This window comes from Poromitra crassiceps, assembly GCF_964638095.1.
Source record: "Poromitra crassiceps genome assembly, chromosome: 12".
NCBI classification, from domain to species: Eukaryota; Metazoa; Chordata; class Actinopteri; order Beryciformes; family Melamphaidae; genus Poromitra; species Poromitra crassiceps.
In genome coordinates, this window is record NC_139632.1 from 20001070 (window position 1) to 20016439 (window position 15370).

Sequence of the window (15370 nt, forward strand, 5' to 3'; positions counted from 1 at the left end):
GAGCAGGATGTGTCGACATCCTGATTCACAAGCGCCGCCTAATAATGTCCACATCCCCACCTGCCAGTCATCTGCTTCATAAAGACACTCTACATCCCCACCCCTCCCCTGCCAGTCATCTGCTTCATAAAGACACCCTACATCCCCACCCCTCCCCTGCCAGTCATCTGCTTCATAAAGACACCCTACATCCCCACCCCTCCCCTGCCAGTCATCTGCTTCATAAAGACACCCTACATCCCCACCCCTCCCCTGCCAGTCATCTGCTTCATAAAGACACCCTACATCCCCACCCCTCCCCTGCCAGTCATCTGCTTCATAAAGACACCCTACATCCCCACCCCTCCCCTGCCAGTCATCTGCTTCATAAAGACACCCTACATCCCCACCCCTCCCCTGCCAGTCATCTGCTTCATAAAGACACCCTACATCCCCACCCCTCCCCTGCCAGTCATCTGCTTCATAAAGACACCCTACATCCCCACCCCTCCCCTGCCAGTCATCTGCTTCATAAAGACACCCACCCCTCCCCTGCCAATCATCTGCTTCATAAAGACACCCTACATCCCCACCCCTCCCCTGCCAGTCATCTGCTTCATAAAGACACCCTACATCCCCACCCCTCTCCTGCCAGTCATCTGCTTCATAAAGACACCCTACATCCCCATCCCTCCCCTGCCAGTCATCTGCTTCATAAAGACACCCTACATCCCCACCCCTCCCCTGCCAGTCATCTGCTTCATAAAGACACCCTACATCCCCACCCCTCCCCTGCCAGTCATCTGCTTCATAAAGACACCCTACATCCCCACCCCTCCCCTGCCAGTCATCTGCTTCATAAAGACACCCTACATCCCCACCCCTCCCCTGCCAGTCATCTGCTTCATAAAGACACCCTACATCCCCACCCCTCCCCTGCCAGTCATCTGCTTCATAAAGACACCCTACATCCCCACCCCTCTCCTGCCAGTCATCTGCTTCATAAAGACACCCTACATCCCCACCCCTCCCCTGCCAGTCATCTGCTTCATAAAGACACCCTACATCCCCACCCCTCCCCTGCCAGTCATCTGCTTCATAAAGACACCCTACATCCCCACCCCTCCCCTGCCAGTCATCTGCTTCATAAAGACACCCACCCCTCCCCTGCCAATCATCTGCTTCATAAAGACACCCACCCCTCCCCTGCCAGTCATCTGCTTCATAAAGACACCCTATGCAACCATGATCTGAAAGGAAGGCAGGTCGTCCTTATGTGGCCCTCGCTTCAGGCGGACATTATAGTGCTTTTGAGTGAAGGTGCAGCACGTGTTGGAGCCTTTTCAAGTGTGCAAGTGTGTGTGTGTGTGTATGGCATGCTCTCCTCCTGCCCTGTGAAGTGTGTGTGTTTGTGTGTGTATGGCATGCTCTCCTCCTGCCCTGTGAAGTGTGTGTGTGTGTATGGCATGCTCTCCTCATGCCCTGTGAAGTGTGTGTGTGTGTGTGTGTGTGTGTGTATGGCATGCTCTCCTCCTGCCCTGTGAAAAGTGTGTGTTTGTTTGTGTGTGTGTATGGCATGCTCTCCTCCTGCCCTGTGAAGTGTGTGTGTTTGTGTGTGTATGGCATGCTCTCCTCGTGCCCTGTGAAGTGTGTGTGTTTGTGTGTGTATGGCATGCTCTCCTCGTGCCCTGTGAAGTGTGTGTGTGTTTGTGTGTGTATGGCATGCTCTCCTGGTGCCCTGTGAAGTGTGTGTGTTTGTGTGTGTATGGCATGCTCTCCTCCTGCCCTGTGAAGTCACCAACAAGACGTTCTGGGTAATGACGCAAGGGGCAGCCGTGCCCGTTATTCCCCCTCCAATATCTCTGCCAGGCCCCTAAGAGCCAGTTTACTGCCCTCCAGTATAAATATGAGATTATCTAACAAGAATGTGTTGCTGTGGAAACTTCCCCATGTATGTCAGATCCCAAACGCTGATTCAAGATGTTAGCTACACACATTCAGCTGTTGGGAGCCAAGGAAAATGAGCTTTATGAAGAATGAGAGTTGGAGCGGGGGGATGGAGAGTCCCAGACAGCTCCTTAGCATGAGACCAAGCCATATTCCCCTTCCTTCACTTCTTGTTTTGCTGGCATCACGTCCTGGGAGCCAGCAGAGCAGAAGATAACCTTTGCTTCTTGTTTTGCTGGCATCATGTCCTGGGAGCCAGCAGAGCAGAAGATAACCTTTGCTTCTTGTTTTGCTGGCATCACGTCCTGGGAGCCAGCAGAGCAGAAGAGAACCTTCTCTTCTTGTTTTGCTGGCATCACGTCCTGGGAGCCAGCAGAGCAGAAGATAACCTTTGCTTCTTGTTTTGCTGGCATCACGTCCTGGGAGCCAGCAGAGCAGAAGATAACCTTTGCTTCTTGTTTTGCTGGCATCATGTCCTGGGAGCCAGCAGAGCAGAAGAGAACTGGCCGGTCCATTAGGTGGTGAGGAGAGGAGTCACAGTGTCACTTAATTTTTCCTATTATGATGAATGCACAGAACTGTGTTTTGTTTGTGCAGAGACAAACCAAAAACTTTGCTTAGAATGCTAACACAATACATACTGACACCATGTCCCAGGCAGAGTAAAGGGACAGTGCGAGGCATATGATTTACTAGACAGCGCTTCATGACAGCTAATCTAAATGACAGCTGGATGTGCGGTCAGAGAACAGTTGTTGAATCATTGAAGGGAGTGGATGGTTTGACTAAGGTGTGGGAGCAAAGGAATGAAGGGGAGAAATAGATAGACAAGTGTGCAGGTGGGATAATAGGATTTAGACTGGAGAGTAAAGTGGTGTTGTCCCAACAGTCCCACACACGGGAGGACTTTTCTAGCTTTTTTCTTTCTTTCTTCTTCTTCTTCTTTTGCTTCAGTACTTCCAGCCCATTCTTCCAAGCCTTACATGGTGCCAATCACTTCTGGGTCATTCTGGTTCTGGTTCTGGAAATTCCCCACAACATTTCCAGGGCGCAAGCTTAAGGACCTCCCCTCGTCATGGGGCCCGATAAAAACACGTTCGGGGAGGATGTCAAATGATTAGTTTTATGTTCATATCCCGGACGGGCCTCCCATAAAAACGTTTATGATTGATCATCTAATCATTTGTACAATGTTTTATAATGTTAAAGGTCAATTTGAATGATTTTAACGAATGACATTGTAGAAAAACCAAGATTTTCAAATTGGGGACGGCCCACATTTATTTCAGGACAGCTTAGGTTGTATTTCGGGATGGTTTCCGGGAGGATGTTGAAAAAAAGTGAAGAGCCCTGCATTCCACAGGCGTGAAGCAGGTCAGGGGGTCACACACACAGTCCCCACCTCACCCCAAGCCCACCACTCAGTCCAGTCCTAGTCCCCTATCTCCTCCTTATAAACTCCTCTGTCCCACTCCCTCCTCCTCCCTCCCTCCCTCCCTCCCTCCCTCCCTCCTCTCCTCCCTCCCTCCTCTCCTCCCTCCCTTCCTCCCCTCAGGCCATTAAACAAGCCCTTCCACAGCCGTCGCATGGCGGCTAGATCCGCCTGCTTCCGCTTCTTTATGATGATTGTACAGCTGAGGCCCTGCAGCCCCACCTGGAGGCCTTTACGTGCTGTTAAACACAACCCTAAAGACGTGATACATTACGTATGAGATGTGTAATGACAAGACACTGACTGCACTGTTACACTTCCCCCACTCGCTCGCTCACACACACACACACACACACACACACACACACACACTCACTTATGTGTAGCACTACCGTCACAGCTGAGTGATCTCATCACAGTGCTGTCTTGACCCAGTTCAAACACTTTCCCGGCAGCTGGAGGCCGCAATGGCAACACGCACACACATGCACACACACACACACACACACACACACACACACACACAGGCCAAGACAGACAGGGACAAATGCTCTGTAATGAGCCCCACCGGTACAGTGAATTTGAAAGACGTCCATGACAAATATTTTGTCCAAGTTGAGCGTGGATGTGAAGTTAGACCAGTGGGAGGACTAAATGCGATGCTGCCGCATGTTGGACTTGCAGGTTGGAGTCTGCACTGGCTTTGTATCCTCATTGGAAACTCCTGTCTTCCGTGAGCCGGGGGCGGGCGGGAGGGAGGCAGATGTGATCATGTGACAGCAGCGCTGTTTGAGCCTTCTCCATCTCGGGAATGGGAGCAGCTTCTTCACATGAGGTCACCACTTCAAGACGAGAGAATTTAGAGTTGGAAAAGTCAATGAAAGTCAGGTTTCACTACCTGTGTGTCTTTATCCCTCCTGTCCATTTTCATCAGTTCCCTCCACTCCCGGGTCTCCGGCTGCAGATTACCCCTGTGACAGATGGTGCAAATTAGGCCCATCTGGCTCTATTTCCTGGAGATATTTGCATAGATTAGATGTAGTTGAGATCGAGCGAGGGAGAAAGAGAGGGATAGGGAGGGAGAGAGAGAGAGAGAGAGAGAAAAATGGAGTTAATTTATCTGTTGACTCCCCGGTTCCTCGCCTCTTCTCTGAAATAAAAACACATCTTGGGCCCATTTCCAGGAAACGGTAGGCAAGACCAGGTGCATCAAGACCAAAAAAAGCCACAGAACAGCACGCCACCGCTCTCTCTCACACACACACACACACACACACACACACACGGAGCACAGCAAGGTTTCTCCGTCTGTAGGGCTGGAATGCTGCTGTACCACACAGCCAGAGTGAATCTATCAAACACATACTCACTCACTCAGGCTAGGCCGAGAGAGCGAGGAGAGATGTACGAAAATAAACGTCAAAGTGACGGAGAGAGGCGCGCGGCTCTCCGTTCTAGCAGAAAGCAGAGATGGTCAGTCTGTGGGAGACGGTCTTATCAGGAACGCCATGTGCAGACAGCTGCCCTAAGGGGGTGAGACTACCTTCCACTCCTCTGTTCTCCCACTCTTCTCCTTTTCCTCTTTCCCTTCCCTCTCTCCCAAGAGCCGAAACTCTGATTGATGCACTGACGTGTGTGTGTGTGTGTGTGTGTGTGTGTGCGCGCGCGTGCGTGCGTGCGTGTGCATGCATGTACGTGTATAATCAGCATTTTGGCTTACCAACATTCTCCCCAAGAGACTGATTTGTTCAGACATCACTCTTGGACTGTCCGAGCGCTGTGAATGCATGTAGGACTACGCACACACTTTCCTGCTCTCTCGGCGGACATGTCAGGAGTTATCGTGTGTTGTGTAATCAGTTGGACTCAGTTTCCTCTGAACTCCTTGTTTTTCCTCAACTGCTCACTTCTAGTCGGCCAACCTGACCTGATGGAGCGTTCCTGTTAGCCCTCCTCCTCCCTGTGCTCTCCAGCTCAGCTACATTCTGCTTTTAGCACAAACCACTCCTAGGGCCCTTATTCAATCCCCTTTAATTTTTTCCATATTCCGTTTGACTTTTTCTTTTCTTTATTCTCCCCTGTTGTAAAGGTCCCATCTTGTGTAGAACAAGATCTCCTTGCTTCTATAAAGGACTTGGGCGTGCTATATAAGCATCATGGAAGTCTCAAAACACATGTTCTCCAGATAAAGCCACACCAGCCATGTAAGGAAAAAGTGCCTCCAAACGAGCCGTTTTGACTCCCGTGATTTTGTGACATCACAAAGTAACAGTCATTTAATGTGCCCGCTTACACCGCCGCCCCGCCAACTGAGTGTGGAAGACCAAAAAGGTTAAGACCTGTTGTCTGTAGCATAGCTGTGTAGAATGGAAAAGATTACAACAGATAACAACCAACTTCACCAAAGATGGATCTATCTTAACAGATCATCTTATCTCATCTCATCAAAACAGCGCGTAGTTAATGAGAGGAGAGACAGAGCACATAGAGAAGACCCATAAAGTTTTTTTTTCGGCAACAGAATTTATAACCTTGTTGTTTTAAAGACCCATGAGACATGTTTTATACTGTTAAAATAGCATGATATGGGACCTTGAATTTTTCAGAATTCTGTTTTATGGTTTGCGCCAGAGTTCTGCTCGGGTCACATACCCATCGGGTAACCTACCAAAGGTTGTGTAACAGGTAAAAATACACTCAAAAGTATATAAATGCACGAGCATCACCGGTACTTATGGTAATTTGAGGCATGACATGGGGGGTTGTGTGTGTTGGTAGTGGAATGTGTAAAAGTCAGTCAGTCTGGTTAGGCAGAGAGGGGGTGAGTGGGGAGTCCTTACTTTCTGTCGACCGTACGTTTACCGCTTTGTTTCTCCACAAACCACATTGTTTAACATAATTCCACATTGTTTGATGCTACGGACTGCACAAAATAAACATTCAAAATTCAAGCTGTTTGATTGGAGCCTCCCCCAGAGCCGTATAATAGAAGAGTTGCGACATCTTCATTCACTCCAATGGACCTGTTTTTTACTCTCAAGAGTTCCCGGAAGTAAGCTTCTGGATTAAGCAGCGCTGTCGAGTTGCCGCAAAATGGACAGTTTGTGATGTACTTTGAAAGTGTCAGACGTTAAAAGAATCAAATTGTATATTATCAGCTTTATTTTAGCATTCAAACGTAGCGCGAGCCTCCTTCCTGGCTGTTCATTGGCTACTGAGTCACGCATGTTGGACCTCCGCTGATGCCACTCTCTTACTAGACTGCTCTGGCCTCCCCTACTTAGCCTCTCAGCGGCTAATATAGACTGTGTAGCCTGTGTGTTTAATCATGGTAACGCGCCGGGTCGCGTCGCGGGTCTTATATTAACAGGTCGGGTCCAGATTTTACTTGGACATAATTGTGGGTGACAGGTCGGGTCCGGTGCTGAGCTTCGGTGCTGAGCTTTGTGGGTGCGGGCAGGTACACGTTTGCAAAACTGGACTCTGATTTACACTAATTTTATCATCAGAAAGAGTGTCTATGAATGAATGTGACTGAATCAACAACATCAACAAATTAATATACTGTATATAGGATATAATAAGATATAACAGTAAATTTGCAATGATGCAATACAACATTGCACTATTTTTTTTATTAAATACACAAAAAGCAATACAGTACAATCAAACAAGTCCTGAATACATTCTCATCTTGAATCTGCTGATGCACTTGCACTAGTAATGGTCATTTGAAGCAGTGTTGCCAACTCTTTTCCAAGGGAAGTAGCTGTTGGCTACTCAGAAAGTCGACCAGACCCGGGCCAGTTACGCATGCCGGTAGCAATGACAAGTGGACGCTGCTCGCAGTGGAGGGAGGGGGGCTGCGCTGTGTATGGGCATCAACCGTACTAATTGATTTCCTAGTGCTTTGGGATTCAACACATTAACATGCTTCCCATGGTCAGAAAAAGTCGCCAGATGGCTTTTGAGAAATACAGTTGCCGGGGTGGCAATATTCCATGTTTTACGGTTGATTCCATTTTTATTACCAAATTCCATCCGTGTTTTCCCATCAGGGAAATCATAGGGCCCTATACTCCTGACTGTCTGCAGGCCTTGGCTTTGGGCTCAAAGTCTGGAGGTTTATCGGGGCAGAACTCCCTGTCTCTCTTTATACCTTCAATCCTCATTGCACTTTGAAGAACGTAACACATGCAGGACAAAACTTGGTGTGTCACGGGGTTTTGCAATATGGCCCAGGTTCGGTGGGTTCATCGTCTCTGTTTTGTGTCTGTGTGTTTTCTAGACGAGCTTCTGGGTGGTACGGGAGATCCTCCTTGCACAGACGTTGAAGATAAGAGCTGAGGTGCTCAGTCTTTACATCCGTACTGCCAAGGTAGAGTGCACAACACAACAAGATGTTTTTGTTGAGTCGTTATAAAGAGTGCACAACACACAAGACATTTCTGTTGGTTTGTTATAAATGGCCTCATTTTAAACCGGACCTATACCTCTGTGCATTTTGACTCTCTTCAGAAACTCTGTGACATCAACAACCTCCATGCGGTCATGGCTGTGGTGTCGGGGTTACAAAGTGCTCCCATCTTCAGACTGACCAAGACATGGGCGGTAAGTGTGTTTACTCTTTGTGAACTGCTTTCAATAAACAGGGAAAAGCAAGGAATAAACAAGAAATGGAACAAATACATCACAAACTCTTAGGACGTGTGTGTGTGTGTGTGTCTGTGTGTGTGTGTGTGTGTGTGTATCAGAGTATATGAGCATGCAATAGAAGAGCGGTCTACAGAAGAAGTAAGTGAATGACTGCAGGGAACTAAACAAAGATGAATATTTGAATAATATTTGAATATTGAATATATAAACCTTCAAATATATACTCTCCTCACAGTCTAAGCTACATATTACATCAGTGGACCAAGTTCATCTGGACATTTCCTTGGTTGAGGTGTTTAAAAATGGCAGCCAGCCTCCCTGTTTGTCATTACTGCTGTCACTATTGCTACTAGTAGCATGCATGCAGGCACATTCAAACCAAAGAGGGCAGGTACTTAGCGGAAAGTGAGCATATCATGAAATAAACACCTTGCACACTGCACGCTCCAATGCCCACTTATATATAATTGCACCCAAGTTGTTTGTAACTTGGCATAATGAATAAGTGGACATTTGAGGCTTGCGGTGTGCGAGGTGTTTATTTGTTGATTTCATGACTTGACGCTGCCAGCCCATCCCCACAGTCAAATGCCCAGTGGCCTACATGCTGCACACTTTGCACTGTGTCAAGTATTAACAGAGGTGCCATTTTCAAGCAGTTATTCCATTACAGCGCTTTTATAAGGCAAATTATCTCTTCATTTCCGTGCTACAAGCTTGTGAGCGGCGGCCACTCTGTGTTTTAGTGTTTAGCTTACATAATGGCATAATGATGCTCTGATGTCATGGTGGAAATTTCTTATATTCGAGACCACGAAACCACAGAAGATGTTCCATCATCGCACACCTGCCTCTTACAGAAAGACACGCGCGTGCACACACACACACACACACACACACACACACACACACACACACACACACACACACACACGCACACACACACACACACACACACACGCACACACGCACACACACACACAAGCGCACACACTCCTTCTTCTCAATAAAGTGAGAAGTTCTTGTTCCAGCAGATCAGCTGCACTCCTCAGTGATGGTCTGCTGTCACTACTGTTGCCTCGCCTTTGTCCTCGAGCTCAGACAAGCACACAAACACTCTCTCTCTCTATCTCTCATGCACACACACACACACACACACACACACACACACACACACACACGGTCTGTCTCTGTACCAGGAAAACGGCATACTTCTGTGCTGACATAGCAGCTGGATGGGCTCTCTCGTCGGCCAACTCTGATTTTCTCGCAGCGTGAAAATCACTCGGCCGCCGTCTCTGTCTCTTTATCTGCGCCTGTGTGGTGCAGTCCAGACAGACTCCGCCTCCACTGTTGCTGCCGCACTTTGTTGGATATTAGCTTACTTTCAATTCAACGGAATGAAGGTGACTTGGATGACGCCATGTGATTGGAAGGCCTCTTTTCCATGGTACATCTGCTAGGGCCCTACGTGTGGCTAAGCTGCCTCCCTCTCTCTCTCACGCTCTCTCCCTTCTCTCCTTCTCCACAGTTACTGAGTCGGAAGGACAAGGCAACGTTTGAGCGGCTCGAGTACCTGATGGCCAAAGAGGACAATTATAAGCGTCTGAGAGACTACATACGCAGCCAGAGCATGGTCTCTTGCATACCATACCTAGGTAACACACACACACACACACACACAGACACACACACACACACACACACACACACACACACACATACATACACACACACACACACACACACACACACACACACACACACTGCCCAGCAACCAGAGGTCACGCTTCACTTTCATGTATGCAGGATGCACTGCTGGAGTCCCTCGTTATCAGCTGCTTATCTTTATGGGTTCAGCTTAAGGGGGCAAAGGTTTACCTCAGTACACGGGTCTGGGTTCTGCAAAACAAATTGTGTTTGTGTGTGTGTGTGTGTGTGTGTGTGTGTGTGTGTGTGTGTGTGTGTGTGTGTGTGCGTGCGTGCATTCAGTGCCACAAGTTGCACAATCATCCTTAATCGCGTGTTGTGTCTCTGACCAAATGTCTCTTTCAGTCTGTTGTGTCGTTCCTTAACCGCCGTTGCGTCTCAGTGCCGTCTTGTGTTTTTATTTGGCGGAGCGCGAGTAATAAAACATCTGTGAGTCCCTTTTAGCGGAGACAAACACGAGTCATTGAGAAATTGGATTTGACTGATTTCTTTCTGTCCTTGCCTTGAATGTTTATGCCCCTCTTCCTTTGACAACACACAGGAATCCCCTGTGAGTTATGTAAGGAAGACCTTCACTGTGTGCGTGTGCATGCTTGTGTGCACGTGCATCTGTTTGTGATCTCATGCTTTTATTGTTGTACAGCTTGTTCTTGTTTTTACTCGAGATCCCCTTTACAGAGATCCTTTCCTCTGATGGGGCTCACTTAGGGCTGTGCGATTTTGCCTAAAACTAAAATTGACGATTTTTTCTCTCAAAACTCGATTTTCGATTTCGATTTCGATTTATTATACTATTATACTTCTCTAAACATTTGTTGCCCTGCAGAGCTCTTTTCCCCCCTTTTTTCCATAATTGACAATTTACGCTTTTACTCTGAAGGTAGAACAACTCAACTTCCTGTTTTAGCTTGCCGCTGCTATGCTTAACTTCCTGGCTGTTGCTTGCTAACTTGACACTGGTGGATTTGCGTGTTCCTCCGTGAGATAATTATATTAGTGTCTAAGCGACCACCCGTGCTCTGAGTTATATCTGTACTAGAATAACACAAAGTCACAACAGGAATGCGTGGAACTGCGATAGCAGTTAGGGGGAAATTCAGACACACAGGGACAGGTGAGTCAGCTGAGGCAGCCATGAATACAGCCAATCTATCAGTACTCGGTGGCCTCACGTGTTGTTTTGTTATTATGTGAACTGGCAACGTTTCATCGTCCGGTGATAATGTCTGTGTTCGTGTGCGCGCGTGAGTGTGTTGTGGCAATCGTTATCTTGTGCAACAAGCTGCTTTTTGGTCGGAGGTGTTGAAATAAGTCCATTGTGCTGCTGTTTTTAGTAGCCAGTATCACAGCCTCTAGAGAGACTTTACACAAGTAGCAGCATGCGTACATGAGAGAGAGCCGCCCCGCGTAACGTACTTACCCTAGTTAAAGTGAAAATTAAATTTAAATTAAAAAAAAAAAAAAAACGATTTTACGATTTTCATTTTTTTAAAGGAGAATTTCGGTTTTTTACACCACGGTCCTCATTTCCAGTTTAGAATATGATGTTTTACTCACCGAAATAGTTTTGCGTCATTCGGATGCCCAGGGAAGATTTTGAGCTCCGAGTACACTCTTCAAACAGGCTAGAACCGCTAGAACGTGAGCCCACGGGGCATTCTGCACGGCAGTGCACGCGCTCTCTAAATGACACTTTTTCTGTCAGATCACGGTTCATTATGGTTGTAAATATAATTATCTAGCTAATAGCTACAAGCTAGGCTAACAACAACACCGGAGTCAGCGTTGATCTGCCCCGGTGGGGTTACAGTGCGTATCGTCCCCCTCTGTGAAACCACTTCTTCAGAGAAACCACAGAAGGGGGACGATACGCACTGTAACCCCACCGGGGCAGATCAACGCTGACTCCGGTGTTGTTGTTAGCCTAGCTTGTAGCTATTAGCTAGATAATTATATTTACAACCATAATGAACCGTGATCTGACAGAAAAAGTGTCATTTAGAGAGCGCGTGCACTGCCGTGCAGAATGCCCCGTGGGCTCACGTTCTAGCGGTTCTAGCCTGTTTGAAGAGTGTACTCGGAGCTCAAAATCTTCCCTGGGCATCCGAATGACGCAAAACTATTTCGGTGAGTAAAACATCATATTCTAAACTGGAAATGAGGACCGTGGTGTAAAAAACCGAAATTCTCCTTTAACATCGTCCTAACTAATTAATTCGATTACGATTCAAAATCGATTAATCGCACAGCCCTAGGCTCACTGGACACTTTCCTTTGGCAGCCATGTTATCCATTTGACCGATCAGACCGAGGTGCGGCCGGCTTGCGCTCCGAGCGGGCAGCTTGGCTGCCTGGTCTACTTCTTTCCGCGAGCGAAGGTGTCAAGCCGGCTGGAAATCAGTCGCAGGAATGGCATGGCACATCACTTTTCAAAATAAAACTAATTTCAAAATAAACAGAATGACAGAGACGAGCAGGCACACACACCCACCCACACACACACAAGCTGAGAGAGGGTGGGTGGGTGGGTGGGGGGGGGGGGGGGGGGGGGGCATATAGAGGTCCCATAAGGTTTCCTAATTATTGCCTGATCACAAGTCACGACTCTTGCTGAGAAAACAAATAACCGTGACAGCTTTGATATGAGGGAGTTTGTGAAGAGAGTGAAGAAGATGGAAGATGTAAAGGTCATGTGGAAAAGTACAGTGAGCTGTCAGCAGTGTTTCTACAAGGACAGCAGCGAACAGATGAAACTTGGGTGGCTGTTGGAGCACAAAGTAAGCAGTCTCCAGCCTGTTTCCATGGAGTTTTCTCCTCCTGTAGGTCAGGAGAGCTGCTGGCCGGCGCGGAGAAATGTGCTTCTGGTGTGAACAGTCAGGCTTCTGACTGTTCAGAAGCCTGACTGTTAGATCACCACATGATTCCCGAGCGCGGCACTGCTGCCGCTCACCGCTCCCCCAGGGGATGGGTCAAATGCTCAGGTGTGTGACGATCAGTGGGACTTTACCTTTAGCTTCTGCTCGCCCGTGAATTGAGGCTTCTTGGTGCTTACGCATGTGGTACATCCCTCCTGTTACCATCTGGCTCAGATCACAGCTTCTGTGTCATTCAAACCTGAAGACACTTAAACTGACAAGCACGTATGTACAAACAGATGGTGCCTGGGTAGATTCCCTGCCTACCAACACGAGGGTCACAGGTGCGGGTGGGAACCCAGATTGAGTGTATGTGTCCCGGGCGCTGCACTTAGTGCCTCCTCTGGTTGGTTGGGGTGCATGTTTGGGGTGGAGGGGAACTGGGGGGAACAGCGTGATCCTCCCACACGCTACGTGCTGTGAAACTCCTGGCTGTCAAGTGAAAAAGAAGTGGCTGGCGACTTCACATGTATCGGCGGAAGCATGTGGTATTGGGGGGGCGGGGCTGTTTTTTACTGTGTACAGTACAAACTAGGGATGTTAACGATTAACAGTTATCTAACTGCCATTAAGAATGTAACAGATTAAAATTAACTGTTTTGACCGACATGTTTTGTTACTTTGTATCACTTCAATCTCCAGAGCTCACACTGTGTTTGTACTACAAACACACACACCCGCACAAACCCAAAGAGCTCAGCTGACCAGTTAAAAGAAACACACAGACATCCATGTTCCCCCATCGTACTCTGTGATGGAAGCTGAGGAAACAGTGAAGACAAATGCAAAGTGAACGCTGTGAAATGGCACAAATGTGCCAGTTTGACTGCATGTCCTCATTGTATGTGTGTGTGTGTGTGAGTGAGGGGGGAGACTTTCCGTTCGCTAAGGGTGTTGGTGATGTGTGGCTGTTCTTAAGGGTGGAGTCTGCGTGCGTGTGTGTGTGTGTGTGTGTGTGTGTGTGTCTGAGGAAGAAAGTGAGCGTGTGTGTGTGTATGTTTCCTTGCGCTCTGTGAGCCTGTCAGTGATGTGTGTGGACGTGTGATGTGTGACCAGCTGGCTGGCCCGGCCGGCCGGACCGAGCCAAGTTGGCACGCCGGAGGGAAACTGCCACTCTCGTGTTCGCCGACGTTCCCCGCCGTCGTAAATCCAGCCGGCCGCCGGCCCCTCTGAGAGAAAGTGGGAATGATGAGCGGGAAGAAGGAAAGACCGCTGCCTGCCGCAATGCGTACATGTTGGTTGTGGGTACCTTAGGTTTGGGGTTAGTGTCTCCTGGTGTCTCTCTATCTGCATTGTGTTTATCTCTCTGGTTACTAAATGGTGGTACATGGTTGAATCCAGTTTGGGGTGTAAATGGAAGTCTTAACCAACAGCAGAGGGCTAACACTACCGTGTGTGTGTTCCTATGCACTGAACACACCGTATGCATGTCTAGTTGTATAATCTGGTTACCTTTTGGTGTATATTGTGACTCCCTGCAGAGTGTCTGTGTCTTTGCTCCATGTGTACCTTTTGCGGGTGTGTATTCTGCACGTGGAATGGAGATTGAATGGCCGACTTCCTTCCTCGATGCTTATCTGTGGTGATAACAGGCCTGGAGAGCAGGCCCTGTGTCTGCTGCAAAGTCACCAGACATGGGTTTCCCACAGTGATACTTTTGTGCCGAACTCTCTCTGTGTGTGTGTGTGTGTGTGTGTGTGTGTGTGTGTGACTGTATGACCTCTGACCTGCTATTAGGCTTAGCACACACAGCCCCCTCTTGTCTGCGCTCACCACAGCCCCAGCCTGTTAAATGCTCAGATGAACTTGTTCCTGTTCACCAGCCAATCACGGTGGGACAAAGAGCCCTCAGAACAGCACAGCAAGGTTCTACTGAGGAAAACATACACACACACAGACACACTTGGAACTCATTATGCTTTTACGTCTCTAAGACATTAAACCTATCTGAATGGTGCGCTATCAAGTAATGGCTTACTAATAACACTAATACTTAGGACAGCTTTGATGTAAATGTACCACACTTGCTTAAGAGTGCGTGTTATTGCTGTGGATGCTGTAATGGGCGTGTTTGGTGCCAGGTTTGTGTCAATGGAGAAAGAGACTAGGCAGGGCCAGCAGCAGGCACATGCACCCCTCTGACTCCCCCCTGTCTGCTCCAGCATGCTGCCTGGTGCAGAAAGAGACTAGGCAGGGCCAGCAGCAGGCACATGCACCCCTGACTCCCCCCTGTCTGCTCCAGCATGCTGCCTGGTGCAGAAAGAGACTAGGCAGGGCCAGCAGCAGGCACATGCACCCCTCTGACTCCCCCCTGTCTGCTCCAGCATGCTGCCTGGTGCAGAAAGAGACTAGGCAGGGCCAGCAGCAGGCACATGCACCCCTCTGACTCCCCCCTGTCTGCTCCAGCATGCTGCCTGGTGCAGAAAGAGACTAGGCAGGGCCAGCAGCAGGCACATGCACCCCTGACTCCCCCCTGTCTGCTCCAGCATGCTGCCTGGTGCAGAAAGAGACTAGGCAGGGCCAGCAGCAGGCACATGCACCCCTGACTCCCCCCTGTCTGCTCCAGCATGCTGCCTGGTGCAGAAAGAGACTAGGCAGGGCCAGCAGCAGGCACATGCACCCCTCTGTCTCCCCCCTGTCTGCTCCAGCATGCTGCCTGCTGCAGTGCTGTTGGTAAAGCAGGCAGCTCTGTGGAGGGAGCAGTGTAATGGAAAGCACCAGGGGCAAAGTG

At 48.6% G+C, this 15370-nt stretch overlaps 2 protein-coding genes across 2 annotated transcripts in view; one reads left to right on the forward strand and one right to left on the reverse strand.

Moving 5' to 3' along the window:
- The window catches only part of ralgps2 (Ral GEF with PH domain and SH3 binding motif 2), a 109930-nt gene that overhangs the window by 53647 nt on the left and 40913 nt on the right, over positions 1–15370 (forward strand). Inside the window, exons 7-9 of the mRNA XM_083647713.1 lie at positions 7647–7736; positions 7877–7969; positions 9546–9672. Coding sequence (XP_083503839.1) covers positions 7647–7736; positions 7877–7969; positions 9546–9672 — 310 coding nt within the window. The remainder of the gene's footprint in view (positions 1–7646; positions 7737–7876; positions 7970–9545; positions 9673–15370) is intronic.
- Positions 4255–15370, reverse strand: part of angptl1a (angiopoietin-like 1a) — a 39536-nt gene continuing 28420 nt past the window's right edge. The window contains exon 5 of the mRNA XM_083647715.1: positions 4255–4371. Within this exon, the coding sequence (XP_083503841.1) occupies positions 4324–4371 (48 nt within the window). The 3' untranslated portion in view covers positions 4255–4323. The remainder of the gene's footprint in view (positions 4372–15370) is intronic.